General features: G+C 55.1%; 1 protein-coding gene across 8 annotated transcripts; it reads left to right on the top strand.

Moving 5' to 3' along the window:
- The first annotated feature begins 13,069 nt into the window (after positions 1–13,069).
- MEIS3 (Meis homeobox 3) lies at positions 13,070–26,845 on the top strand. Of its 8 annotated transcripts, none has more exons than XM_081217601.1 (14): positions 13,073–14,038; positions 15,457–15,519; positions 15,809–15,990; positions 16,212–16,371; positions 16,468–16,518; positions 18,110–18,160; positions 18,392–18,490; positions 21,538–21,649; positions 21,836–21,984; positions 22,925–23,001; positions 23,242–23,300; positions 23,407–23,490; positions 23,839–23,908; positions 26,380–26,845. In XM_081217601.1, the coding sequence occupies exons 1-13, from the start codon at positions 14,027–14,029 to the stop codon at positions 23,886–23,888; spliced, it is 1,149 nt and encodes a 382-aa protein (XP_081073727.1). In that variant the 5' UTR covers positions 13,073–14,026; the 3' UTR covers positions 23,889–23,908; positions 26,380–26,845. The 8 variants fall into 8 exon arrangements, with proteins under 8 accessions (XP_081073721.1, XP_081073723.1, XP_081073727.1 ...); XM_081217599.1 differs by having other exon boundaries at positions 13,074–14,038; positions 18,341–18,490; XM_081217598.1 differs by having other exon boundaries at positions 13,074–14,038; positions 18,341–18,490; positions 23,404–23,490.

Raw genomic sequence — 26,845 nt, 5'->3', positions numbered from 1 at the left:
CCTCCAGAGATTCAGCCTCCTCTCCTGGGACTCGGCCTCCCTTCCTCCTGGGAAGCCATCTCCCCCCTCCTCGGTCCCCACTTACAGCCTCCTCCCTTCCCCTCGGGAGCCTCCCCAGGGCCTCCTGCGAAGAACAGCCCCCTCAGTTACCTGCAACTCCAGCCCGCCCGTCCCTGTGCGGTACTGACTTTGTTACTGGAGCAATTTCCACCTCTAGGCCCCTCCCCAGAGAACCCTCCCTCATCCTTAATCCTCTACAGAGTCTCCCATGTGTCTCCCTAGACACCCAGCCTTGCTCCATGCCATAAGTCCCCCTTCCTCTAGAGGACCGCCTCACCACTTCCACGGACCTGTGCCCCAGGGCCTCAGAACTCAGCCCTGCCCGGGGGGCCCTTGAAGGAGGCTGATCCATCCCAGGAGGTCACAGATCTCAGCCCTTTCCCCCAACCCTCAGGGAGCTCTGTGGACTTCGGGGGATGGGGGAGGAGCAGATGGGTATGTGCACAGGGGGGGCACACCTTCCCTGATTTCTCCACTCAGGCCCTTGGGAGGACACTAATTCTCAAGGCTTGGAGAAGGGAGGGGGAAATTGGGGGTTCCAGAGCTGGAGGAGGCACATTTTGGACCTGTAACTTCTCACCTTCCAGCGCCCTCACTTGCCTCCACTACCTCTGAGAGCCCAGCCACGCCTTGGAGGTGGTGGTGGGGGGGCTGTGTGTGTACATAGTGTGTTTGGGGGAGGGGGGACGTGGGAGGGTGCATGACTTGGGGAAAGGGTGACAGACTTTTCTCCTGAGAGGGCAGCAGACTCCCCCAGCCGTGAGAACTGGCTTTGGGCAGGAGGCCAGGAGTCCACGGGAGTGCAGCCAATCTCCCCTGACTATCTAGAAGGCTCATTTTGCCCTCAGTGCCAGCCAATCCGGGCAGGACCCTCGAAGAGGAGACCGAGGGTCCCAGAGGACCAGTGCTAAGCCAGCAAATGCTGCCACGTCTCTGCCTGATGGGGAGCAGGGGCGGGTGGGAGGGTGGGGCTGGGGCCAGGGCGTCTGGGCGGGCATTTTTAACTTTGGAGGCCACCTGTCTGTTGGTCGGCCATGTGCATTTTCTTACTGTTGATGTTTCCTGCCCAAAGGACACACTTGGGGTGCGAGGAGTGCTGCCCACTTCTTGGGACCCTGAGGAGGACCCCGCAACCCCCGTAGCACTCTTCTTCCCACAGGTTTTTAGAGTCCTATCGTCCTGCCGTGCATCGGCCCCAGCGTCCCAGACCTGTTGCCCACCTGCCTTCTCTACTCCTAGCTCATCAGCACCAGTTGCTGTCTCTTTTCTTTGTGATTTCTGTAAAAGTTGCCATAAAACTTTGAAATCCTGCCTGGAAACACAGCCTCCCCGTGGGAAGTTGGGATTCACGAGGGGAGGGCTAATGAAGTCTTTGATGGAGATTTGGGCAACTGTGAAATACACCAAATAATCTGGGTTTTTCCATGCTCCCCTCATCCTCTGCCAGGACACACCGGCATGCACCAGCCACTCTGAAGATCAGCCCTAAGCTCCCCCTAGCCACACCCCCCACTCATTACCCAGGAGCTGCACTAGCCACGCCCTCATCCATCACCCAGTAGCTTCCCTAGCCACACCCCCATTCCCTCAGCCACAAACTATTCCGCTTCATATGGTATCCTGGGAACGCAGAAGAGGAGGACCCTGAGTCGCCTGAGCAGGAGAGCCGGGCTTGATGCGGGTTTCCTAAAGAAAGCAGGTAACTGTCTCAGAGGAGGGGTGTGTGTGTGTGTGTCCGGGTAAAGGGCACAGCCTATGTAAAGGTGTGCAGCCTTGTGAGTTAATGACTTTTTCATAGTCTTGCAAGTGGTTGAATCCTGCAAGCAAGAATCGAGTGTGGGCACGTGGGTAGTGTGGAGTGAATCTGGGAGGGGGTGGACACTGTGGACAGTTTCCAGCCCAGAGAGTGAGGTCTCCCCGGGGCTTGGGGGGCCAAGTGGGGGGCAAGTAGAAAGAACAGGTTTGAAGGATATGCTGGATTCAGGTGAGTACATGCCGAACGTGAGATTCCTGTGTGACATCCAGAGGAGATGTCAGGGTGGGGAGACAGCCAGGGGACACCTGGAGCTCAGTAGAGGAGGCTGCACTTGAGAGAGATTTGGGATTTGTTGGCAATGAGGTGTTACCGAGCTGCAGGAGGGGTTGGGCTGCCGGGGGCGTGGGTAGTGTGAGAAGAAAGCAGTGCCTTGAGCAGCCCCAATATCTAAGGGGCACGTGGAAGGTGGGAGACCTGCGGATGGAGAAGAAGCCAGAGAAGTAGGTGGGAAGCCAGGAGACTGGGGCACCTGAAGCCGAGAGAAGTTTCCAGAACGAAGGTGTGGTCAACAGGACCCAAGGCCATGGAGAGGTGGAGGCAGATGAGAACTTAGAGGCTACCCTTGGGTTTAGGTTTTGATGTGAGCAGTTAGGGGGAGGGTGTGGGAGCAGAAGTCAGGCTGATACAGAGTGAGGAGGGGGTGGAAGTTGGGGAAACTGAGTCAGAGCATATAGACCTCGCTTTGGAGAATCTTGAGAGAAAGGGAGGAAGCTACGGGACCTGAGAGGGCTTTTCCTGCAAGGTGGGGAGACGTGTGAAGCAGGAGGGCACTGAATGCAAGGGGGCTGAAGCTCTTGAGAACAGTGTCAACGGCAGCGGGCAGTTAGGGAGCACCCACGATGCCGGCACTGTGCTGGGCTTCCCAGGGCACAGCCTCGTCCAGTGCCCTGCCAGTCCCCGGAGTACCCCCCTTCTACCAGTGAGGAAACTGAGGCTCAGAGAGGCGAAGCAACTTGCCCCGAGTGTCACAGCGAGGAAGGACAGAGATGGAAGAGGATGACATCCAGGGTACAGAACGGGACCAGGACACCTCTATTTTACCAGACGTGAGCAGGGAAAGGTGCGAGTCTGGGGACAGGGAGAGGAGTGAGGTCTCAGCTTCCAAGAGGGCCGTCTCCAGAGCTTGGGATGTGGACGAGACAAGGAACATTACAAATGCCCCTTCATCCCACCCCAAATGCCATGATCCTCACCGGGATGCAAGGCGATCCAAGGGGCGGCTTGGGAGTGATTTGAATTATTTGTCATGGGATGCAACATAACATAATGATTTACTTTCCGGGTGCTTCAGTTCCCTCATCTGGAAAACGGGGATAATAATAATTATAGGAACTAATAGTACCTGTTTCACAGAATTGTTGTATTAAATAGATACATATATATTTTCAGAATAACACCTGGCACATAGTAAGAGCTTAACAGATGGGAATATTTCTATTTTCCAAGTATTTCCCCCTTACTTGCTCACTTACACACACACACACACACACACACGCCCCTCCATTGCCATCCTGGAACAGACAGCCTCAGAAGGACAGAGCAATGCAGATTCCCCATGAACTGCTTTGCCATCTGAGTCCCAGTTGCTAAGTCACCAAACCCAGGGGACAAGAATTAGACAAGGGGGAGTACTCCTTCCTCTCTCTCTCTCCAGACCCTGGGTTTCTTTAATTCACTTTTCCATTGGGTGCCCGCCTTGTGTATGGCGCTGTGCTGGGTACACTGCAGTGACCACAATGTCTCTGGGCCCTGTTCTCCCGAGGCTTACACAGTAGTGGCAGGACATACGCCAAACAGGGTGCCAGAGGTGGTGGTCACAGTGGGAGTTGTGAGGGCCAGAACTCTGTAGCGAGGCACAGCAGGACACTGATGGCGCTGAACCGGGTGACTTAGGCAATTGTAAAAGGGGATATTAACGAGGCTCTGCAGAGTGCAGGGAAACAGACAAGGGATGGTGGGGCACCCTGCGGCTAGCAGAGGTGGGAGCTATTACTACCCCTAGCCTGCTGGGCAATAGAAGGGGGTGATTTCCAGAACCTGAAGAGGGTGGGTGTATGTAAGACCTCGTAAGAGCTTCCTAATCAGATTTTTATTAATAGCAGTTAGATATGGGTTTAGATGTGAATAACAAGGATCCAAAATAATAGTGGTTTAAATAAGATAAGAGTTTCTTATGTAACAGTTCACGTCTGGTATGGCACCCCTGTTTCAGGGGAGCAATACAGAACCTGCTTCTACCTTGTTGCTCTGACATAGCTAGAATATGACCCGCATCTGTTTAGTCCAGGATGGTGCACCTCCATGTCATCATCCTCCAACCAGAAGGATGGAGAGGGAAGGAGAGGTCCCGGATCCACCGTCCTCTGTAAGGCTTTGACCCAGGAGTTCCACTTAGCGATTCCTGCTACATCTCAGTGTCCAGACGTGAATCATCTGGCCACACTGAGCTGCAAGAAGAGCTGGGGGAAATGTATTAATTCTGAGTCATTATGCTAAAATCATAGAGAATTTTTAAGGAAAAGTGGGTAATTGGAGGTTATCAGGCAATAAACAGTCTCTTCTGCAAAAAGGTTTGAGGCAATTCACAGAGCTGATGCTCCAAAAACCGATCAGATTGTGGGTACTGGATGAAATCACCACTGAAATTAACGCCAAGGGGCCCTAGATCCTCTGCATCTTCTGTTCTGAGATCCAGGTCCTCATCTGTATCCAGTCCTGATCCTCTAACCTTCCCCAAATTCTGAAATGCACATTTCCTCTGCTTCATCTTTCTAACAGTTTCCCAAGTTCTTAATCTATTTCCTGCAACTAAATCTTCAGCTTAAAACCTTCCCCTACTCCCCCAATTTCCTCACTTGCCTTTCTGTGACACTCCATGCATCCTGTTCTGGGTATCTGTTGCTACATAACAACCATCCAAAACTTGGTGGCTTAAAATGACAAGTTATTGTCTCATGGTTATGTGGTCGGCTCCAGTTGACTTAGGCTCTACGGGTTGACTTGGGGTCTCTCACGATTGCAATCAGCTGTCAGATGAGCCTACAGTTATCTGAAGGCAACTCACTAACTCGTAAGATAACTCACTCACATGGCTGACAGTTGATGCTGGCTGTCAGCTGAAAGCTTAGCTGGGGCTGACAGGAGCACGTGTCTTTCTTTCTTTTTTCTTTTTTCTTCTTTTTTAGCCCCTGTCTTTCTTGACAATTTGTTTCTCTCTTTTTTTGTATCTTGTCTGTGCACCGCTGTCTCTCCCCTGACCCGTCTCTTTCCAGAGGTCTCTGTCTCTTTTTGACCCTTTCACCTCTCTCTGTTTCTCTGCTTTGCTTCCTCGATCTGTGTCTTCCACCCTCCACACCTTATCTCTCTGTTTCCAAATGTCAGTGGCCCCTGCCTGCTGCCCCTGTGTCTGTGTCTGTGTGTTTCAGTTATCTATTTCTGAGTAACAAACCACCCTGAAACTTGGTGGCTTAAAACAATGATTTTAACGATTCTGTGTGTTGGCGGTGGTGTTGGCTGACGTCATCGTGTGGCTGCAGTCATCTTGGAGCTTGGCTGGGGCTCAAATGTGCCAGGTGCCCTCGTTCATGGCTGGCAGTGGGCGCTGTCTGTGGGCTGGGCCACCTCACTTCTCCCTGGAGCCCCCCCTTCCTCCCCTAGCTGTCTAGACCAACTTCTTTGGAGCATGGTGGCCGGGTTCCAAGAGAGCCACCGTGGAAGCTGTAAGGCCACGTCTGCCATATTCTGTGGGTCAAAGCAAGTCGCAAGATTCAAGGGGCAGGGTAATAGACACCACCTCTTGGTGGATGGAGAGGGCACCCTAGAAGGAGGGGAGGAATTGTCGGTGGCCATTCATGGTAGGCTGAATAATAGCCCCCAAAAGTAACCCACATCCTAATTCCCAGAAACTGTGAATGTGTTCCCTTATATGACAAAACAGGATTTTGCAGGTGTGATTACATTAATGATCTTGAGATGGGGAGATGATCCTGGATCATCCTGGATCACAGGGATCCTTAGAAGAGGGAGGCAAAGAGGAGATTATACTACACACAGAGGAGGAGGCCATGTGAAGACGGGGCAGAGATTTGAGGATGCTGGCCTTGAAGATTGGAGCAATGTGGCTACAAGCCAGGGAATGCCACAGCCCCCAGAAGCTGGAAGAGGCAAGGAACTGATTCTCCCCTAGAGCCTCTGGAGGGATTGCAGCCCTGCTGACACCTTGATTTTAGCCAGTTGGGACTGATTTTGGACTTGCAGCTTCCAGAACTGTGAGAGAATAAATTTGTGTTGTTTTAAGTCACTGAGACTGCACTAATTTGTTACAATAGCAGCAGGAAATTAACACACCATCTCTAGAGCTAATTCACCACTGCCTCTTGTCTCTGGGTTTCTATGGATCTCTACATCTTGAACTCTTTTTTTAAATTGTGGTAAAATACACATAAAATGTACCATTTTAACCATTTTCAAGGGCACAATTCAGTAGCATTTAGTACCACCACGATGTGGTGCAACCATCATCACTATCTAGTTCCAGATCTTTTTCACCTCCCCCAAAGGAAACCCCATACCCATTAGGAGTTACGCCCCATTCGCCCCCCACCCCACCCCCAGGCAGCCACTAATCTACTTCCTGTCTCTATGGTTTTGCCTATTCTGGACATTTCACATAAATGGCATTCTACAATGTGTGGTATTTTTTGACTGGCTTCTTTCACTCAGCATGAGTAATGTTTTCAAGGTCCATCCATGCGGTAGCATGGAGCAGAACTTCATTCCTTTTTATGGAGGAATAATATTCCACTGGAGGAAAATACCACATTTTGCTTATCCATTCATCTGTTGAAGGATGCTACATCTTTTTTTTTTTCTTTCTTTCTTTTTTTTGCTGCGTTGGGTCTTCGTTGCTGCACGCGGGCTTTCTCTATTTGTGGCGACTGGGGGCTACTCTTCGTTGCGGTGCGCGGGCTTCTCGTTGTGGTGGCTTTTCTTGTTGCGGAGCATGGGCTCTAGGCCCGCGGGCTTCAGTAGTTGTGGCTCGCGGGCTCTAGAGCTCAAACTCAGTAGTTGTGGCGCACAGGCTTTAGTTGCTCCGCGGCATGTGGGATCTTCCCAGACCAGGGCTCGAACCCGTGTCCCCTGCATTGGCAGATGGATTCTTAACCACTGCACCACCAGGGAAGCCCCGAAGGGTGCTACATCTTGAACCCTTATGTTCTTTTTATTTCTTTGTCATGCCTCACATGCTCATAGCAATTTAGATTTTGGAAGTATATTAGTAAGGGTTCCCCAGAGAAATGAAACCAATAGGATGTATAGATAGATAGGTAGACAGACAAATAGTAAAGGATTTATTTTAAAGAACTGGCTATGTGATTGTGGGGTCTGGCAAGTCCAAACCTGGGAACCCAGGGAAGCACTGAGGTTGCAGCTCAAATCTGAAGGCAGTCTGGAAGCAGAATTCCCTCTTTCTCAAAGAACCTCAGTCTTTTCCTTTTAAGACCTTCAACTGATTGGGTGAGGCCCACCCTCGTTGTGGAGGATAACCTGCTTTACTCAAAGTCAACTGATTTCAGTGTGAATCTCATCTGCAAAATACCTTCACAGCAACATCTAGGCTGGTGTTTGACCAAACAACTGGGTACCATAGCCTAGCCAAGTGGACATATACAATTAACCATCACGGGGGGGGGGCGTCTCTTCTCGCCTTGCCCACCTTTCTGCCCGTCCACCATGTCCCTGGCTGGCCGCTGTCTCAGGCTGGGCTCCAGAGAAGTCAGCCCAAGGCAAGTGGCTTGTTTGGGAGGCGATTCCGGGAAACACTGGCGGGGAGACAGGGAAGGAAACCATTAAGGGGTGTGTTGACAAACAGGTGGACAATGAGATCCAGCTGGGGACTCTGTAGAACCCTCTTTGGGGGCCCAACACGGGGTGAAGAAATTGGGGCGTTTATTTACTAACCCCCGGCTGCTGAGGGGGACGGCCGCTTCATTCAGTGGGGGGCGTCCCAGGTGGCGGCGTGGGGACTGCTATTGGGTCAGAGGGGTGTGAATGGGGCATCCCTGTTCCCGTGGGAAAATCTGTGGGCACCAAGGAACGAGGGGAGGCACAACTGTGCCCAGGTCTCCCCCTCCGCTTGCCCCACGCCCCCCAGCCCCCTTCTCCATGCCTCGCACCTGGGAGCACAGAGCTTCTGGTCCCTCCAGGGAACAGGGAGGACTTGCTCCTGGCACCGCGTCTGCATCCTGTTGTCTCCCTGAGGACGGAAGTCAGACTCTAGGGGGGACTTCCAGGCACTCAAGGCTGGCGGTGGGGGGAGAAGGGACGGGCCTCCCAGGGCACCCGTCCTCCTCCCCCTGCCTTCTCCCTGCAATTTTCTCCCCCTGCGGGGAGAGGGAAGGAAACGTCTAGGATGATGGATTGAAAAGGGGCAGCTGGGGTCAGGAGAGGAGGGAGCGGGGGAGGGGTGGTCCAGAACATAACATCGGGTGGGGGGAGGGCAACAGAGACAGGAGAGAAATAGGTCCCCAGAGATGGAGAGAGATGGGGAGGGGGAAGGGGGGAGAGACAGAGAAAGGAGAGGAGAGATTGAGAGAGAGAGAGAGAGAGAGATGGAGACAGAGAGAAAAAGATGGAGGGAGAGACACATGAGACAGACGGATGGATGGACTGACACACACACACCCAAGACAGGGAGGGACACAGTGAAAGAGGAATGGGGGTGGGGGTGAGGGGATGGGCAAAAAGAGGAGTGAAGAGGGGAGACGGGGAGGCAGATGCGGAGAAAAAGGAGAGAGAGGCCGGAGAGACGGGAAGTGGGTGGGGAGCGGCGGCCTTGTGCCCCTCCCCCGCGCGCGCCAGGCCCGGTCCTCCCGGTGGCCTCTGGCCAGCCATGGCTAATGGTATGATTGCTTGGTGGGGCGGCAGGCAGCGGGTGACAAATGAGCCTCCGGAGTCACCAGCTCTGGTGATGGATGGGCCTGGGCGGCAGGCGGAGGGCCGACCTGGGGGCGGAGGAGAGGGGGCCCACCAGCATAAATGTTTCCTTCTCCTGGAGCCAGGCCAGGCACAGGGGGAGGAACTGGGGATTCGGTGCGATGCATCTATGAAAGGCCTGGGCAGCCAGGTGGAGGAAGGCAGAAACCCGGGGACAGGGATGGGGGTGCAGAGAGGTGGAGAGACAAAGGCCCAGAGACACAGGTCCCCAGAGACGGACTGGAGGTGGGGGAGGGAGGGAGGCCTGAGAGAAAGAGAAGGGGAGAGACTGGGAGTGAGAGTGAGAGAGAGAGAGATGGAGACAGAGACACAGAGAGATCACCCAGGGAAAGAGAGACACAGAGAGAGAGAGACAAAAAGATAGAGGGAGAGACACATGAGGCAAACAGCTGGAAAGACAGACACCCAAGACCGAAACAGAGACACAGAGGCCCCCTCGTATAGGATCCACTTTTCCCCACCCCCGAGATACCCTTGGAGAGAGACTGAGTCGGGGAGGAGGGAGAGGCAAACACAGCTGATGAGAAAGAGGGGAAACTGAGGTGGAGAGCTCGCAGGAAGATGGGGGGCCCTGAGCTGGTTCTCGCTCACTCCCTCGGCTCCCACAGCCTCGGAGCGCAGACCCTGGGGACCACTGGGGTTCCCTGGGGGTCGCCACTGCCTGGTGGGCACAGTCCCAGTGGCTCGCACTCCAGTGGGGGGACCGAAGAGAGCAAGAGGGTCCCGCCCAGCTACTGAGAGGTTGGTGGCCACGCTGGGGGAAACTGGTGTTGGGGAGACCTGTGAGGTCCCCCAGATCTATTCATGCAGGTCTCAATGGGGTGGGCTAGGCTTGGGGCCTTCCCATCTATAAAATGGGGGCAGGGTGGGGCTAGGGGGTGAGACCCCATCCTGGGGCTGGTGTTCATGTGCGGGTCTGTGCCCCCGCTGAGATGCACACACACACAGAGACACACACAGACACACACACAGACACACACACACACATGCACAGACACTCTCACACACACGCAGACACACACAGACACACACACACACACACACCAAGAGACGCACCCAGATACACGCACCCAGTGCACTTGGGATGCTTCCAGATCCCTGCACATAGGGGCCCAAACATCCCCTCACAGATGCAACCAACGCGAGACCAGCAATTACAGGGCACCCGCCAACCAAAGGGCTGGGCCTGGACCCATGTGCACCCTCTCCTGCCTGAGACGAAGGGTACAAATGTCTAACCAAGGACCAATTAAGGGAGACAGCTCTGCAGAGGAGGCCTGAGGTCGGGGAGAGACGGGCCAGTGTGTGTCTGCGTGTGTGTCAGACAGAACGGGGGCAGCAGAAGTGAGAAAGCCGGCTTCCTGCCTCCTCCCTCCAGTGTCTTGCCTTCCCCAGCAGGTTCTCTCCCAGACACTCCTACTTTCCCCTTGCTCTTCTCTTTAATTAAAAAGATTTATGCCCAAGAGTCCAAGCCCCTCTTCCTTGTTTGGGGGCTTTGATGCAAGGAGTAACTCTGGTCTCTGCCTCCAGTCTTCTCTGTCTCTGTCTCTCCCTCCCTCTCCCCCTCCCTCTCCCCCCTCCCTCTCCCCCCAAACCCCTCCTCTGTCCGGTTCGCTCTGGGCCTCAGTCTGACCCCCTTTCCTTCTTTCCCTCTTCGCCCCACTCTGTTTCTGCCTTTCCCCAGCCGCCCTGCCCCCATTGGCTTCACCAAGGCCGCCACCCAGTTAAGACACAGCTGGTTCCTCCCCTCCATCCACTTACCGCCCCCCACCATCAGATCAGGCCACCCTCCTTGTTTTCAGAATCAGCTTCGGCCAGGGGACCTCAACATCCCCTCCAAAGACCCAAAGAGAGGCTGGGGGCTCAGACCCCTGGCTCCTGCACCCTAAGCCTCGGCTGGGAGCAGTAGGGGGAGGGGAGGGGGTGCACCCAGAAAAGCTTTGCATCTTTAATTAAAAAGTGATTTAAATAAATTTTCTGCTCCAAAACCCCAAAACCCCTATCTGGGAGGCGGGGTGTGTGTGGCAGTGATTAAAGGCTCTCCCCTGCCCCTCCACCTGCCTTAAAGGGCCAGCGTCACCCAAGGGACAGTGCGTGGGAAAGTTTCAGGGGGAGCACCCATTGGCTTGAAGACCCCGGACTCAGACAAGGTGCCCAGAGTCCTGGCACCTACCAGTTTAACCATTTCACCATCACTCCTCACTCCTCAAGCCCAAGGCTCATCCAGCTGATGGGGAGATTGAGGCTTAGAGAAGGAAGAATTGGTGTGAGGTGGGTCTGGACCCCAGATTCCTGGAGGAGACCCAGGCATAGCCAGGGAGGAAGGTTGGTGGTGTGCCGGGGGGTGGGGGGTCAGAGGACAAGAGTCAGGGACACAGAGAAAGACAGGGATGGAGATCCTGGATGAGACAGAGAGTGAGGGCCGGCGAGAAAGAGATCCAGGGAGAGACAGAGATGGAGGGGTGGGCTGGAGGTGAAGCTGAATCCTGGGTGGACGAGGAACGGCCTTTCCCAGGCCTGAGGGGGACCAGGGCCATCATCCTCGTCCTCAGCCAGAGCCCTCCAACTTGCCCTCTCCCTCTGGGAAGTGCTGCTGCTGTCCTAACCTCAGTCCTTCATGCTGTAGCTCTAGCTCTCTCACCCACTTCCCTGGCCTGGGTGGTTTGGTTTAATTTCCACAAGCTGGGAGGAGGTAAGAGTAGCAGGGTGTGGCAGAGGTGGAGCTGTTTATGAGGGTCATAAAAATATCCTTGGACAGCCCAGCAGGGGTGGGTGTACGGCTGGCAGCCTGCCCTCTCAAGCCCCTTCTCTCTCTCTCTCTCTCCCTCTCTCTCTCTGTCTGTCTCCCCCTCCCATCTCTGCCCTCCTTTCTCTGGGTCTTTGTCCCCTCCTCCAATTTCTGTCCCTGTCTCTCTGGATCTCTGTCTCATTTCTCTCTGGAGCTCTTCCTCTGGAGTGATGGTTTGTAACTTTTGGGGGGTCAGGTATCCTTTTTGATCATAGGATGAAAACTATGGGTCATCTCCCTAAAAAAACACACAAGCACCAAGACCATAATTTGCCAGACAACCTGAGGGAGTTCACAGGCCTCTTGATACCCACTTATACATCCCCTCGGGAATCTGCGGCCACCAGAGGCTAAAGACACTACTGTAGAAAAGCCAGTGAGAGAATGAATCCCAGGGGTCTCAACCTCCCTCCCCCCAGCACCATGCCCTCTCCTGCCCTTGCTGGCCTCCAAAACATTCCTGCCCCAGGGCCTTTGCACCTGCCATTCCTCTGCCTGGAATGATCTTCCCCAGACATCAGTGTGGCTCCCTCCCTCCCCTCCTTCAGGTCTCTGCTCAGATGTCACCTCCTCTGAGAACTTGCCCTGTCCCGCTTTTGTCATCCCCCTGTCCTTATTCTGCTTCGTCTCAGAGCACTTATCACCTCCAGGCATGATTTTATACTTACACATTTATTTACCGGACTAATCTCTCTCCCCCACACCATCCCCAGTAGCATGTGAGCACTGGGAGACCAGGAACGGTAGTCTTTTGTTCCCTGCTACATCTCCAGAACGTCACCCAACACACAGTAGGCACTCAATAAACTTTTGTTGCAGAAATCTTTATTTCATTAGAACACCAGTTTCAAAGGCTGCCTTGGTCCCAGGCTCCTCCAGGAATCAGATCAAAGCTGTGAACCTGCTCTCCAGCAGATGTGTAACCAGGCACATCGTTCACCCTCAATTTTGGAGATTTCATAACAAACTCCCTGAGAGCTGTTGAGGGGGTTTCAGGCTAAGAAACTTCCAAAAGGCAAAGGTGAAAAACTGGCAGAGGGGCAGAGTGATATTTCCAGGCATGTGCACGCATGCGCGCGCACACACACCACTTACACACCCACTATATTCAGAAACAGAAACAACACCCACACCAGGCCTGATCCAACAACCAGACACACAGACAGACACAGCTGGGGACACACACACACACAGAGATGGCTTCAGGCAAGCGCACAAGTGTCCTTGTCTCCCGGGGTGAGAAGTTGTGGGGCGGGGGGCGCTGGAGAAGGAAGAGAAAGTACAGCATAGGGTTTGGTTACTTCCAGCCTCTGGTTCTCTGCTGAGCTGTGTCTCCCAGTCAGAGAGAGAGAACAGGGAAAAGGGGGAGGGGGAGAGGCACTGATCAGAGGGCCTGAGTGGGAGCGTGGGCGGCCAGGAGAGGGGCAGAGATGGGAGAGAGACACAGACACAGAGACAGACAGAAAAAGAGAGAAAGAAATGGAGAGAGAGAGACTCGAAGACCTAGAGAAAAGAGGGAAGCAGGGAGATGGAGAGAGAGAGAGACGGGGACCTGGGGCGGCCGGGAGGGGGACCGGCGGAGAAGACCCGAGCGCGGTGGGAGGAGAGCGCGCGACGTGGAGAGAGGAAGGCAGGAGGGGTGGGGACCGAGGCAGACCAGACGCTGTGAGACTCCGATACAAAACACCGCCCCCGGAGCGGCCGCAGCCCCCGGGAGCGGGGAGGGCGAGGGGAGGGGAGGGGAGGGGGCTCCGGACGCTCCCGCCCCGCCCCGCCCCGCCTCGCCAGCGGCCGAGCCGCCGGCGGACAGTGGGTTAAGCATCTCCGCTGTGGAACTTCCGGATGTGACCACAGAGAGAGGGAGAGACCGGGAGAGGGGGAGAGAGGGAGAGACGGAGCCGCCAGCATCCCTCCGGCCCGCCAACGCCGGGACCCCGCACCGCGCTGGGAGCCGCCGCCCGCCGCCCGCCCCCCGGGCCGGGCCCCCTCGCGCCCCCCTCTCCCCCGCCTCTCGGTCTGTGGATCTCGGGCTGGTTCCATCCTCCCAGGACCCGGGGGAGGGACTGGGGGCCCCGGGGAGGGGGCCTCGGGCGGCCCTCCCCCGCCTTCTCGCCGCTGCCCTCGCTGGCAGGAGCCCCTAGCTGTGACCCCCGCGGGGGCAGGAGGCTGGGGGTCCATGCGCGGAGCCTCCGTACGGCCCGGCGCCTGCCGCTGACGGCGGTGGGGGTGGGGGGGCCGGGCACCCAGCCTCCTGCCCCACCCCCTGGCGTCGGCCCCGCGGGCCATCTGGGGCCGCTGCCCCTGGCTGCGCCCTCCCCGCCGGCCAGGCCCTGGAGGGACCCGGGAGCTGCCGCCGGCATCAGCCCATGGCCCGGAGGGTAGGTCTGAGGGCGGACGATCCTGTGCCCCGGCCGGTGGTCGCATCCCCCGTCCTTCCATCTCCTCCCTGGGGAGCTCTGGCCCCCATCAGCCCATCCCGCTCTCTCCACCATCTCTTTCTCTGCCTCCGCTCTCCGTGCCCCTGAATCTCCCCTCTTCCTAACCCCGGCTCTCCCCTCTCTCTGCCCCTCAGTCTTCCCTCTCTGCCCCTGGTCTCCCCTCCATCTCAGGCCCTTTATCCTACCCCCCTCCCCGGCTTCTTTTTCGTCCCTCCCCCATCCTTCTCCCTGGTCTACTTTTGTTCCAAGTCCTCCAGAGGCTTAGGCGTGGGGACAGTGCTGGGAGAGGTGGGTCTCACTAGGCAGGGCCAAGGGATTCTCTTCCGCTGTCTTGGGGTTGGAAAGACAGGCGAGGAGGTGAGCAGGCACCTTTGGGGGTGGAGGGGGGCGGGAATACCGCAGGATTCGAGGACACCCTGAGATGTGCGATGAACAGTGGGGGGCAGTTGGATTCAACTTCAGTGCTCAGGAGAAGTTAGGAGGAAAGGCAAGACACACACACACACTCAGAGCCCTCCGTGCGCACCCCCGCGACGGCGGGAACACTGGTGCCTCCCCCTCTCCAGTCCCTGTGCCTCTTTGAACCTCAGTTTCTTCATCTCCGAGGAAAGGATTGGACGTGGGTGACTTAAAGGTCCCCTGGCTTCACCGGTGCGTGTGCTTCTGTGATGACAGGACACAGAAATCTCACGCGTGATTTCTCTTTGGGGCTGTTGGCACAAGTGCGTTTGTGTGGTTGAGCCGGGTTATACTTTGGTTCAACAAGTGTTTATTGAATGTGTGCCAGGCACTGTGCTAAATGTCTCATGCATTGATTCATTCATTCATTCCTGCGCCTGGCTTTTGGCTGTGTGTGTGTGTACGTGTGTGCGTGTGTGGTGGGTCCACATGGGGAGTGGAGTGTGACAAGTTAACATGCACTCAGACGTGCATATTCATCTGTGAAATGAAATTGAAGCGGGGGAGACTGTATGCGTACATTTGTGTACAAACAATGCACTGCTTTGATGGGCAGTGCCCGTGAGCGAGAATCGATTTCTCTCCCCTCCTCTCTCTCCCCTTCTCTGTCTCTCTCTCTCTCTCTCTGCCCCCGTCTCCCTTTGCCTGTTTCTCCTGTATCTTCTCTCTGTGTGTCTCTCTCCCTCTCTGCTCTTCCCTCTGACTCTACCTCTCTCTTTATCTCGTCTCTTTCTCCACCTTTTTTGTCTCTCTCACCGTTTCTCTCCCTCCCTCTCTCTCTCTCCCTCTAATCTCTCCTTCCCTCTGTCTTTCTCTTGCATCTCCCTCCCAGTCTCTCTCTTCTCTCACATCTCTCTCCCTCCCTCTGAATCTCTCTCCCCCCAACTCTCTGTGAGAAGCTGGCAGTTACCAGCCAGCCACTCCCTGACCCCCCAACCCTGACCCTCAGATCCAAGACCTGGGTCAGTCTCTCTCCCCTGGACCCTCCTGCCCACACACTGGGAATCTCTGATGGGACGTTTTTCACAGTCCACGGGTCCAAGGGAAGGCTTGAGGACAGGGCCTTCAGTCCCACCCAGACAGCTCCACGGGACATATGGGGCCTAAGGGAGCAAGGCTGGGACACTTGGGGGCCGGAGGGCAGGTGACTGGGGCAAGGAGGGGGCATTTCCTGGGTGCGAGGGCAGGGAGGTTTCTTGCTGGTGCTGACACCTCCCTGGGGCTCTTCCCCTCTCACCTCCCCCCATCCAGTACGATGAGCTGCCCCACTACCCCGGCATCGTGGACAGCACTGCAGCCCTGGCTGGCTTCTCGGAGGCAGTGTCCGCGGCACCGAGAGCCCCCGGGCCCTACGGCCCCCACCGGCCTCCCCAGCCCCCACCCCTGGGCTTGGATAGTGATGGCCTGAGGAGGGAGAAGGATGAGATCTACGGGTGAGTGGGGACAAGGCTGACGGCTCCACGGGGTCTCGGGATGTGCCCCCCGCCCTGTTTCTTTGTCTCTCTTTATATGTTTCTCTTCTCTGACTCGGTGTCACTCTGTCTCTGTCTCTCCACCTCTTCCCTCTGGGTCTCCTCTCCACCTTCCGGTTGCACCATACTTCCCAGCCCCCCGCCCTCCCCTCATGAACTCTCACCTCTCCTGCTTTCCCCAGACACCCGCTTTTCCCGCTCCTGGCCCTGGTCTTTGAGAAATGTGAATTGGCCACGTGTTCTCCCCGTGATGGGGCTGGGACTGGGCTGGGCACACCCCCAGGCAGTGACGTATGCTCCTCGGATTCCTTCAATGAGGACATTGCAGCCTTTGCCAAGCAGGTGGGCACCCACCACCCGCTGTGCGCCAGGAGAACCAGTGAAGTGGGGTGGGCAGGAGACAGGATATGCCCTTCCTGGCCTCTCTCTTTCTCCCAGGTCCGCTCCGAGAGGCCTCTCTTCTCCTCCAACCCGGAGCTGGACAATCTGGTGAGACCTGGGCCCTCCCCAACTCCTCCTCCTCCAAGGGGGTCTCCTGTTCCACCCTCCATAGCCCTGGGATTGCTTGTGGGAGCAAAGAGGAGACCGCCTGGCCCACGTCCTCAAATAGTGATAATTGTTGTCCATTTGCAATGCAGTGTAGCCTAGAGTTTGAGAACAGGGACTCGATGGCCTGAGTTCGAATCCCAGCTCTACACTTACTAGTTCTAAGAACGAGGGCAAGTAGTTCCATCTCCCTGGGCCCCGTTTTCCTCATCTGTAAAGTGTAGCTAGTAATAATTTCTATCTTGTAGGGCTGTTGTGAGTGTATAATGAGTTAAAGAGAGTCAAGCATGTAGCACAATGCCTGGCACTGAATGGGGACTCCTTAAGTGTTCGCTGTTCTGTCACTCAGAACAGGGCTCACACCAAAATGAATAAAAGCAGTTAGCTGTAAAGGAGAGAGGAGAGGAGAGAGAAAGGGAAGAGAAGGAGGAGAGAGGGAGAAATACCCCGGCTTGTCCCTTCCTTTTGCTTTCCAGCTCCCAACAGAGCTTCCTATTGGCTGAACCCTTTGGCAAAGGGCTCTGGGAAATGTAGTTTTCAGGTGAAGGGTGGGAAATGGATCCAAGGGCAAGCAGGCAAAGGATGTGGTGTTATTATTAGAGCATACCTTAGCTCACTCCTCTTGTGATGGGTCCTCTTGTCTCTTGCACCTTTTGCTTCTCTTTCTTTGTCTCTGATCTCAATCTCACACTCCCTTGTTCCTTAATTCTGGGTCTCCATCTCTGTTCTTTATTTCTCTCTGCCCCTGTCATTTTGTCTTTCTCTCTCTTTGCACTCTTTTTCTGTTTGTCATCCAATGCACTTTTTCTGTTTCTCTCTCTTCTTCTTCCTCCTTCTTCCTCCCCTTCTTCTTCTTCTCCTTCTTCCTCTTCCTCTCCTTCTTCTCCTTCATCCTCTTCCCCTTCCCCTTCTCCTTCTTCCTCTTCCCCTTCCCCTTCTTCCCCTTCCCCTTCCCCTTCTCCTTCTTCCCCTTTCCCTTCTTCTTCCCCTTCCCCTTCCCCTTCCTCCTCTTCCTCTTCCCCTTCCCCTTCCTCCTCTTCCTCTTCTCCTTCCCCTTCCCCTTCTTCCCCTTCCCCTTCCCCTTCTTCCCCTTTCCCTTCTTCTTCCCCTGCCCCTTCCCCTTCCCCTTCCTCCTCTTCCTCTTCCCCTTCCCCTTCCCCTTCTTCCTCTTCCCCTTCCCCTTCTTCCCCTTCCTCTTCCCCTTCTCCTTCTCCTTCTTCCCCTTTCCCTTCTCCTTCTTCCTCTTCCCCTTCCCCTTCTTCCCCTTCCCCTTTCCCTTCTTCTTCCCCTTCCCTTTCCTCCTCTTCCTCTTCCCCTTCCCCTTCTTCCCCCTCCCCTTCCTCCTCTTCCTCTTCCCCTTCCCCTTCCTCCTCTTCCCCTTCCTCTTCCCCTTCTTCTTCTCCTTCTTCTCCTTCTTCTTCTTCTTCCTCTTCCTCTTCTCCTCCTCCTCCTTCTTCTCTTTTTTCACCTTCTCCCCTTCCTTCTTCTCTGTCTCGCTCCCTCTCTCCCTCCCCTCTTGTGTCTCTGTTTTCAGATGATACAGGCCATTCAAGTGCTCCGTTTCCACCTGCTGGAGCTGGAGAAGGTAAGTGCTTCTCACTTCCCCTCACGCCCTCACTTGCCCCCCATCCCTTCCCTTCTTGCCCCCTCCACCCCTCCTTCAGGCTCTCTCCCCACCAGAGTTGGAGCAGAAGGCCACCCCCATCCCTATACACCCCAGCCCTGGCCCCCGGGTGGCCCCCCCAGTACCCCGGTGCCCCCTCAGGTCCACGACCTGTGCGACAACTTCTGTCACCGCTACATCACCTGCCTCAAGGGAAAGATGCCCATAGACCTGGTCATCGAGGATCGGGACGGCAGCTGCAGGGAGGATCTCGACGACTACCCGGCCTCCTGCCCAAGCCTCCCAGATCAGGTGGGCCCCAGGATGGGGCAACAGGCATTGCCCTGAAACCAAAGGCATGCCCAGAGAGCTGGGTTCCAGCATCAGGGCACACACAACACACCACACAGCCTCAGACAGCCACAGTCAGACATGGTCTGACCACAGGACATGCACCAGCTATGCAACAGCTACACAGACTGCAATACAGATGGATGACGGCACGCATACACACCCCGACAGCTGCGGACACCACCCGTAGACTTGGCTACACCCACGTAGGTTCACAAACAGCCACCACACCCATTACATTCACAGTCAGGGGATAGCATATGCCACATACGTAAACACTCCCAGCCCAGCGGCATAACCGCATCACAGATCACACAGCCTGATTGAGACGCTGCCGTTCTAGAGTGTGTGTGTGTGTGTGTGTGTGTGCAGTACACACACCTCAACAACATGACAGCCACCCAGCTGGAGATGGAGCCAAATGGCCCCAGATCCTATGACATAAGCTCAGCTACAGTCACACTTAGACCCAGAGCAACCACAGTGCCTGCACACACACACACACACACACACACACACACACATACACATGCTACCCTAACCTCTTTTTCTTTTTTATAAATTGATTTCTTTATTTTTGGCTGCATTGGGTCTTTGTTGCTGCATGCAGGCTTTCTCTAGTTGCGGCGAGCGGGGGCTACTCTTCCTTGCAGTGTGCGGGCTTCTCACTGCAGTGGCTTCTCGTTGCAGAGCATGGGCTCTAGGCGCGCGGGCTTCAGTAGTTGTGGCGCACAGGCTTAGTTGCTCCACGGCATGTGGCACCTTCCCAGACCAGGGCTTGAACCCGTGTCCCCTGCATTGGCAGGCAGATTCTTAACCACTGCGCCACCAGGGAAGTCCTACCCTAACCTCTTAACAATTGGACTACTGTAGGTGTGAGCACACACCTTGCCACTCAATGGCCACGTGGTCCCAGATTCATCCAGTCTCAGATACAATCAGACTATAGTTTCATAGACTTAGGCACCCAGGCAACAATCACACAACAGCTGTGCAGATCCCAGTGAGGCCCATACCCACAAGGCGGTCACACTATCAACAGCAATTATACAACATGACACCCACACCCAAATACAGGCACATGGCCGTACCACAACTATGCAGACTCGAGCATGTGCACACAGCAGTCACAGATGAGCCTCAAGGACCCTCTGCCCCACAACCCGTATTATGCACCTGCTCAGTAGCACACCATGTGCGTGTGCTGATCAGTTACAACCCCCTTGGAGGCATAGCCATATTCTGTATCTTCACACAGCTGCCAGCACACTCCTATGGCCATCATCCCCTGCCAAAGAATCACGGAGCTGCCTGCCCACTCATGCAGGACTCAGGATAACCACGCACTGTCTCCCAGATAGGACACCAACCCCTAGAACTACAGCCACAAGCTTAGAAAAATAAATGTAGCCTTGCATTTGTCAGATGTAGCCACCTGGCCGGTTGAGAGAGTGACACAACCATGCTCAAATATGGCTGCGTGTCTTAGCTCTGCCCACGTGACACCTCTTCTCCAGGGACAACCTTGCCTTGTCGGGCGCGGACGTAGGCACATTCACACTTACATGCTGCATGACAGTCTCAGGACAGCTTCAGGTACACTGACATGGACGCTCATCCGATCAGATCCAGTGCCAGAAGGGCAGGGTGACAGCTCCAACAATGCTCAAAAGCCTTCAGACCTAATGATTCTGTCGCTTGCACACAACTCATCCCCAATGCCCTCAAACTCTAAACTCCACACAGATATTCTGAGCCCGGAGAAAACTTCTCTAAGGTGCCGTGTCTCAGGCTGAGCCCTGGAAGGACACAAATGATGCATCCACACTGGGTCATTTGCAGGGGTGGGGGACTAATTACAAAACAGAGGGCAGGGTCTAGGACATTCAACAGGGTCAGGGGTGTACCCCAGGGCTCAGCAACAGCAGGTGGCTGTTGCCATCCCCACTTCCACCCCATCTGCCTCCCAACAACTGAAGAACCTTAAACCAGGGCTTCCCTGGTGGCGCAGGGGTTGAGAGTCCACCTGCCGAGGCAAGGGACACGGGTTCGTGCCCCAGTCGGGATGATACCACATGCCTTGGAGCGGCTGGGCCTGTGAGCCATGGCCGCTGAGCCTGCGCGTCCGGAGTCTGTGCTCTGCAACGGGAGGGGCCAAGGAGGTGAGAGGCCCGCGTACCGCAAAAAAACCCAAAACAACAACAACAACAACAAAAACACGTAAAAGAACCTTAAACCAATGACAAAGAAATGATGTATCTATACAGGTGGGTAGGCCTCCTGGGACACAGAGCTGGGGCAGGGGGTGAATTCAACACATTGTCAAGTTCCTCAAAGTGTGTAGGAGTTTGGATAAAGAAAATACAACCCCCGACTCCCTGATCTGCAATTTGGAGACCACCAAATCTCTGAAAACTAAAAGTTGGTGTTTTTTTCCCCATAAGTATAGCACAAACTCATTTGGCAGCAAAATCTGACCTGAACTAATGAGAGGCTATTTATAGCCTTTATTTATTCCACTTAGTTAAATATTCATCCATTTTGCTGCAGAAATGTTAATGAGCTTGATGACGAGGTTATGCTCCAGACACTGTGGAGGTGTCAGGAAATACATGGCGTGTGCACTGATTTACATCTTTTGCCTAAAGATGTGAAAAGTTTTGAATTTTGAAAGAGCGCTGGCTTCCAGGGATTTCTGATAAGGTGCCAGAGATCTGTACAAGCTCATCTTTCATGAGTGATTGCTGTGTGCCTTTACGTAAATTAACTCATTGAATTCTTCCCACACTCTGTGAGGTGGGTGGGGATGGTTATTGTCCTCCATTTTTGCAGTTGAGGAAACTGAGGCACAGAGAGGTGAAGTGACTTGCCCAAGGTCACACACAGCCAGGAAAGAGGCAGACACAGTCTTCACACTCAGGACTCCTAGCTCCAGAGCCTGTGGTCTTAGCCACTGTAGTATATTATACCCCAAGCCTTGGCACTGACTTCCAACTCCTATTTTCCAGAATACTACATGGATTAGAGACCATGAAGACAGTGGGTCTGTACATTTGGGGACCCCAGGTCCATCCAGCGGAGGCCTGGCCTCCCAGAGTGGTGACAACTCCAGTGACCAAGGTGAGAAGCTTGAGAGGTGGAGGGGAAAGGTGGGAGTCAGTCTGAGGATTGAAGTTAGACAACAGGTAGGACTTCCAGAGGGACAAGGATGACTGGGGTGTGGAGTGGTGCCTTGGGGGAGCGTTCTGGGTCCCTCTGGTCCCCCACCTTTCCCGTCCACAGCACAGCATGCCTCTCCCTGCTCAGGAGATGGACTAGACACAAATGTGGCCTCTCCCAGTTCTGGGGGAGAGGACGAGGAGTTGGACCAGGAGCCGCGGCAGAACAAGAAGAGAGGGATCTTCCCCAAGGTGGCCACGAACATCATGAGAGCCTGGTTGTTCCAGCACCTCTCGGTGAGAGCCCTGGGGCCCTGGGGCGGGGTGGGCAGAGAGAGAGGTGGAGAAGGATGGCCACACAGAAACTGAGGCCGGAGAGAGACCCAGAGACGGGGGACTGCGGCAGTAGGAAAATACTGAGGGAGAATCTCAGGCAGGTGGGGATCGACAGGAGCAGAGAGCCATGAGCACTACCTGGGCGCCAGGTGCCACGAAGGGCTCGTGAGTCATTCCGTCCTCTCCCCCACCCCCGACCCTCCCATCCAGTCACCCACGCATCCGTCATCCACCATCCAGCCAAACATACCCCGTGAGGACAGGGATGTTGTTAGCTCCATTTCGCAGATGAGGAGACTGAGGCCCAGAGGTCTCACAGCCAGAAGTGGGTTCAAATGCAGGCAGTTTGGCCTTAATCACCAAACCATCCTGCCTCAAGGAGACAGGAGGACAGACAGGGAGAGGCCGAAACAAAGATAGAGATGGGGAGTTATGGAGAGCCTTGAGTCAGAGCAAGAGAGACACAGGGGGAGACTGAGTCACATTGGGGGAGAGACAGACAGACAGACACAGAGAAAGATAGAGATTGGGACGGGGAGAGACATGCCCAAGGACCTAGCGGACTCAGAGCGGGCTGGTGCTCGGCTTTGCCTCCTTTCCCCAGGGCAGTGGAGTTCCCCCAGCTCCCCCCTGCCCCGGCTCCACCTCCCTGTTGAGAGCTGGCCAATTAGCCTCTAATTGCTGGAAGAGGTGGGGGGGCGCCCACCGGTGTAAGTGCCCGAAGCGCGGTTCTGCCTCCCTCCACTGGGCCCCGGGGAGCACGGAGAAGCTCAGACACGCCGCCGCCTCTCCCGGCCTTGCCTCAGCCTGGGCTCACCAACTCCCTGGGACCTGGGCAGGCCAGGCCTTGGGGATCAGAGGGCAGCCAGGCAAGCAGGGTGACTCTTGCTGGTGGCCACAGCACCCGTACCCGTCAGAGGAGCAGAAGAAACAGCTGTCCCAGGACACGGGGCTCACCATCCTACAAGTCAACAACTGGTGAGTGACACAGGAGGCCTGGGCGGTCCGTGGGCCAGCCCGGGGTGGGAGGCCGGGCGCTGTCCGCGGTGCTGAAGGAGGCCCCAAAGCCCCTCGGAGCCTCTCTTCCTCCTGCCTCTGCTTTGCCGCCCCTGCACCCGTCCTCTCTCGCCTGCCGTCTCTCTGTCCCTGTGTATTCATTTCTGCCTCTCTTCCTCCTGCCTCTCTGCACCCTCCTCCATCTCCATGACCCCCTCCCAGGTTCATTAATGCCCGGAGACGCATCGTGCAACCAATGATCGATCAATCCAACCGCACAGGTACAGGGAGAAGGTGGGAAGAGAGGGCCTAGTGTTCCTGGGGGAGTATCACAGCCTGAACCAGGCATCCTGGGGCTCAGCCTGCACCCGTTAACTCCCCCAGCAGGGCAGGGTGCAGCCTTCAGCCCAGAGGGCCAGCCCATGGGGGGCTACACGGAGACTCAGCCACAAGGGACTGTCAGGCCCCCAGGTAAGCCCCGCCCCCTAGCTAAGACACACCCCCAGCACTCCAGGCCCCTCCTCCAATGTGCCCCACCTTCTGGGATTAAGTTCTTGAAAAACACCTTGCTTCATTTGCTTAAGAGGGGAGTCGAAGATGCAAATGCAGATTTCCTGGTCCCCACCTTTCCTCCCAGAGTTTGCTTCTTCCAGGCTTCAACCACCCATTGGAAAGCTCCACTTTTCCTTAAAGGACCAGCACCCTCTTAAAGGATGGCTCAGTTTGTCCTGATAGAGGAGTCCCCTGGGGAAGGAAGGGGGAGTGGGGCATATGGGGGTGTCTGGTGAAGACCACTAACACTCCTCTTTTGTCTTCCAGGATCAGTGGGGATGAGTTTGAACTTAGAAGGAGAGTGGCATTATTTATAGATGCTGGAGTCAGGAGAAATGTGAGTGTCCGAGGTCTAGGAGCACCGGGGTGGAGATTGTGCTATTCTCAACCCCTCGTAAGACCTCCAGACTCCAGCAGTGAGCCCACCCAGGGCAGGGTCAGCCTGCGTCCCTGAACTGAGGGTTCTCCAGTTCATCCATCCATCCATGAATTCACCCATACATATATTTATCCATCCATCAATCATCCACCAACCCACCATCCATCCAAACATACATTCACCCACTCATTCATTCATCTATCCACCCACCTATCCACTCATCCATCCACCTCCAAACTGACCCACCCACCCACACATCCACCCTCTTATTCATGCGTTCATCCACCTACCTACCTACCTGCCTACCTATGGGTCCATCCACGTATGTATCCACCACCCTTCATCCATCAGAAGATACATCTACCCACTCATTCACGCACCTCCACATTGATCCACCCACCCACATGTCCACCCACTTGTCAACTTACCCATGCATTCACCCACCTACCTACCCACCCACTCATCCACCCATCCACATACTACATACATTTCCAAACATATATTGACATGCCTCAGGTAGGGTCCAGCTCTTGAGAAGATTCTGGGCTCATGAGGAAGTGGACATCAGAAACCAATGACAATCTAGTCCAACAGTTCAAACAATAAAACACAGCTATCGTCAGCTATCTCTGAGATATCAGGGAAGACTTTGTAGAAGAAGTGGCTTCTGGGTAGGGCATTGAAGGATGAAGGTAGGGCACTGAATGATGACCACTGGGCAGAAGGTTGGGGGCAAGGTAGCAGGGTGCATTCTTCTACTCTCCAGGTCTTAAGTCTAGAGTATCTTCTCAGTCTTTACAATAACCCCAAAAGAGAGAAGCTATTATTATTTTCATTTTACAGATAAGAAAACTGAGGCTCGGAGAGAAGAGTTCACTTGTGCAGGTTCACTCAGCTTAGAAAAGCAGAGGGAACAGCATGTGCAAACGCCCAGGGTTGAGAGGCTGCCTGGAGTTTCTAAAGCACAGATCAGATCTTGACTCTCCTTGGATTAAAACCCTTCTGTGGCTCCCTAGTGCCCATTGGTTGAGGTCCAAACTCCTTGGACCAGTTACTCCCTGAGCAACTGTGTGCCCAGCCCTGTGCTGGGTGGTGATGGGGACACAGCAGTGACCATGACAGCCCAGCCCTGTGCCCATGAGGCTCACAATCCAGTGGGGGAGACAGATCTGTCCCCAGACAGTAATGACCTACAGTGGACAGGGCTGGGAGGAGGGAACCCAGGAACTGGAAGAACCCAGAGGGGCCATCAGGCCCAGGCTGGGGGTTTCAGGGAGGACTTCCTGGAGGAGGGCACTTTGGAGCTGAGACCAGGAGAATAAGAGGAGTGAGACAGGAGAGGAAGGAACAGTATATGCAAAGGTCCCTCACTACATACACACACATACATACAAAGGGACTGGGCTGGGCTGAGGCTGGTGAGTCAAATGGGTGAGTAATGAAATCAGGGCCCACAGAAAGGCTGGGATATGAGAGTGGAGACCTGCGAGGGCTTAGGCTTGGAGAGCACTGGAGGCCGGAGCCTGGGAGGAGAGGTTTGTTCAGTGCCCAGCAGGTCCATGGGGGGTCTCAGCTCTGCCCTGACCAACTGCAGACTGGTGAGCCCCGGTCCAGAGTCAGGGGACCTCTGGGACCAGGTGTGATGGAGGGAGCTTCTTGTCCTGCTCCCCAAGCAAGCTGCCTTTTCTCCCTCCACTTCTCTCTCCACTCTTCTCTGTCTCTCCCAACCCCTGCCTTTTCCTCTTTGTCTCTCCCTTTATTTCTGTCTCTCTCATTCTTTCTCTTTCCACATCTCCATCTCTGATTATCTCGATGTCTCTTCTCTATCCTGCTCTGTCTGTCCCTCTCGCCTTATCTTTTTTTTTTTTAATTTATTTATTTGGCTGCGTTGGGTCTTTGTTGCTGCACGCAGACTTTCTCTAGTTGCAGCAAGTGGGGGCTACTCTTCATTGTGGTGCATGGACTTCTCATTGTGGTGGCTTCTCGTTGCGGAGCACAGGCTCTAGGTGCGCAGGCTTCAGTAGTTGTGGCATGAGGGCTCAGTAGTTGTGGCTCACGGGCTCTAGAGGGCAGGCTCAGTAGTTGTGGCACACGGGCTTAGTTGCTCCGCGGTATGTGGGATCTTCCCGGACCAGGGCTCGAACCCATATCTCCTGAATTGGCAGGCGGATTCTTAACCACTGTGCCACCAGGGAAGTCCTCCTTTTCTTTATCTCTTTCTTTGTCTTGACTGTCTCCTTGTCTTTTTTTCATTTGTGTCTGTCTCTTTCCCTCCATTTCTGTTCTGATTCTCTGCCTCTGTCTCTGTCTCTCTCTCTGTGTCCCTCTCACTGTGGGGCTGGTGGGGACAGCGCAGAAGGCCTGATGTAGGTCCAGACGCCCTCCCCATCTCCCATCTCCTGACTTCGCCTCTCCTCTCCTCTCCACAGACCCCAACCACTGGACTGTGACTGCCAGGCTCATACCTGCTTCTGGTCGACGCCTGGCCCTCTGGCTTCAGGACCCCACTTCCTATGGCCCCCCTAACTCAATGCCTACCTCCCTGGGGCCCCGCCGGGACATGAGGGGCCTGAGCGCCCACTCGAGGGTCTCTCAAGGACAAAGACAAGGCCTCCAGGCCCTGTGCCCCACTTCTGCCCTCAACTCTGCCTGGAACCCGAGCTGAGATCCTGGGCCTGGGTGTTCAGAAGATGGCGGCTGGGTAACCCCCCACCCCTAGGACAGAGAAGGGATTGGGGGTGGGCTGGGGCCATCAGGGAAGGAGGGTCACCCAGATCTGACATTTAGAGAGGTTTCCTTCATCCTCCCGGCCCACCCTCTTTCCCCCTCCCCCACTCCCCTCTTGTGTTGTCTTCTACCTTTTTTTTTAAGCATAAAGTCTTAAAAACAAAAGGC

This window comes from Mesoplodon bidens, assembly GCF_964165515.1.
Source record: "Mesoplodon bidens genome assembly, chromosome: 18".
Classification (NCBI taxonomy): Eukaryota; Metazoa; Chordata; class Mammalia; order Artiodactyla; family Ziphiidae; genus Mesoplodon; species Mesoplodon bidens.
Note: the sequence above shows the minus strand (reverse complement) of the source record. Positions and strands in the feature narration are given on the sequence as shown.

Coding starts and splice junctions, on each gene's coding strand:
- MEIS3 (XM_081217602.1), top strand. Junction 15,991..16,211: donor GAGAAGGATGAGATCTACGG/GTGAGTGGGGAC, acceptor TGCTTTCCCCAG/ACACCCGCTTTTCCCGCTCC. Junction 21,985..22,924: donor GGTTGTTCCAGCACCTCTCG/GTGAGAGCCCTG, acceptor TGGTGGCCACAG/CACCCGTACCCGTCAGAGGA.